The 2,385-nt window shown below is 42.5% G+C and overlaps 1 protein-coding gene across 1 annotated transcript; it reads right to left on the reverse strand.

The window, feature by feature from the left end:
- Positions 1–354: 354 nt before the first annotated feature.
- LOC131769303 (uncharacterized) lies at positions 355–906 on the reverse strand. Its single transcript, XM_059085031.2, has one exon. It carries the CDS (start codon positions 904–906, stop codon positions 355–357), a length of 552 nt encoding a protein of 183 aa, XP_058941014.2.
- Positions 907–2,385: the final 1,479 nt, after the last annotated feature.

Here is a 2,385-nt window from a genome sequence, read left to right on the forward strand (position 1 = left end):
TCGCTTAAAAAAGCAGACTGCTTGAAATTGACGTTGATATTAGCCTCATAAACTTTAATAACTTTCTGTAACCAAAATTAGAATAAAACGTATTTATCGCAGCGACCTTCCTCGACATTCGTTTGAAAAAGAAAAACCGTTTGGTGATGCTATAAACTTTAAAATTTCATGAGCATGCGACCTAGTCAGTTTATGATACAAGTTTTTGTTATCATCTATTTGCAGTATCTGTGCTATTTGTTAATCCGTTTTCTAGACATCTGAAAAAAATCTGTTGAAAAATATCTATCGAGAAAATGTACAACGTGTGTGAAAATTTGACTCCGGAAAGGCCCTAGAATTGTTCTGAGCTTGTCAAAGCACAAATCGTGTCACCCTCCTACTAGATCTACTGCGTCCAGCTTCGAAACGAGTCGGTTGGTCATCATCGTCTTCACTTCTGTCGCCATCACTGTCGTCCTCACTACTGCTATCATAATCAGCCTCGTCAGAGCCGTTAGCCAAGTTTTTTAGGCGTTGCTCCTCGTTTCGGCATAGAATGAATTTCTCACCATCCTGAACCACCGTTACAACATCTAAAATACACTGAGGTGGGTTGTTGTTGTCTTCATTGCCTACAGTGTATAATAGTGCATCTTCCTCTGACGGCTCAAGCCAGTTAATACGCATGGTACGCTCAAGGATGCCACCATTACTGCAATGAAGGTCCTCCTGAAGAATAGCAAGGAAAAAGGGCTCCAAATAACGTTTCCAGTTGTGTTTTAGGGCGACTACATCTCCCTTTGAAAAACGAACTGGACGAGTTTCAATCTGTGCTGTTTCAGGTTGTCCTGCGTCTAAGGCTTGAAGCTCTTCAAGCATGTCAACAACATTTTGAGTTTGGTTTGTTTGAACTCTTCGGATCATGCTTAGAGATAGAGGGAGAGTTCCAGCCTTTTCTTTCGTTTTGTCTCTTACTCTTTGCTGCCGTACGCCTTGCCCAAATTCTTTAGGAAACAGCCTAAGTTCCCTTGATTCTTCACGCAATACATCCTTCTCCTTAACACTATCTTCTTGCCTAAAATGTTCTTCGCTAAGCTTTGCACGATCATAAAGCCACTCAGGCTCCCTCTTGTTTATTGTTCGTTCGGTGTAGTGGCTTTGGGGTCCCGTATACACTGAAAAGGAAGATTGATACACCTTCTGTACGGATTTAACAATACAGCTTGGTCTGCGGCCGCCGTAATCATGCATGTCTGGCGTTGGACGACTTGGGGTTCTCATTCCCGCAAAGAAATGTTCCACATGTAGTGTCGTGAAACTTGGAAAGCATATATCCTTTGCAATATGCTGCAAATCGTTTTCAGAGAAGAACGAATTCGTTTTCTCAAATGACGAATGAAGCATTTTAAAAGCGTCCCTCGTAGGTTTTGACAATGCTAGATCAGGACCCTGGGGACATCTTCGACCTGTTCGAAAATACGCCTGCCTCTCTACGTCTTTCATGAAATCCGCCGCTTCTTTGAGAATAATCAACCCGTCTTCCAAACTTGGTTGGAAACTTGGCTTCCTTGATAGTTCTTCTTCAAGTTGGAAGAGTTCAATAAATAGCCCCAATTTCTCTCCGAGATGTTTATAGCTTTTTAAGCTTGAAATTAGTCTGACAGCTTGATTGCTGGTGTCACAGACAAATATAGATTCTCCATATGACACAAGCGCTGCTGGCGAGTGAAACCTAACTGTAAAGCCGTCTTGCATCCCCGGCTGGCTTCCCCCCAGTGAGTGAATTACCTTGCCATCAATACAAAAGTTCACTGAATGGTCATGAGAATCAGAGAAGACGAGCTTTTGTGCTGTTTTAGTAATGCCAAGGATAACTGACGGGTCCTTTTTAACAACACTGGTTAGTTCGACAGAGGCCTCTTCACGAGAAAGACATTCAATTCCTTGGTTGTGCATCGAGATCAGGAGCCCTTCCGGAGCGTCATAAATGCAAAGCGGTTGACCCTGGTTTACCACAAAATAAATCTCCAGTTGGGTTTTGTAACGCTTCTGCTGAATGTCAAAGTCAAACTGCGATATTTTGAAAATGATCTTCTTGTCAAAGGTGTGGTGTTGCTGATTGTTTATATCGGGAGAAAACGTGACTAACCTTTTAAAATCTCTATTGTTTTACAAACCCGGCGCACGTTTTTAGAGGGATGTCGGCCCGCAAATTGACTTGCAGATAAAGACCAGAAATTTATAGATATTTTTATAAAATTCTCATCCTCAATCCCGTTTCCCGCCGGAAATAATAAAAAATTCCCGCGTCCCCGCCAGAAAAATAAGCAACTTCCCGCTTCCACGCTATCCCGCATCCCGCCTTAAAATTTCCTTTCATCCCGCAGCCCGGCAGCTAAAAAC

Source organism: Pocillopora verrucosa, chromosome 4, assembly GCF_036669915.1.
Source record: "Pocillopora verrucosa isolate sample1 chromosome 4, ASM3666991v2, whole genome shotgun sequence".
In the NCBI taxonomy this organism is placed as follows: Eukaryota; Metazoa; Cnidaria; class Anthozoa; order Scleractinia; family Pocilloporidae; genus Pocillopora; species Pocillopora verrucosa.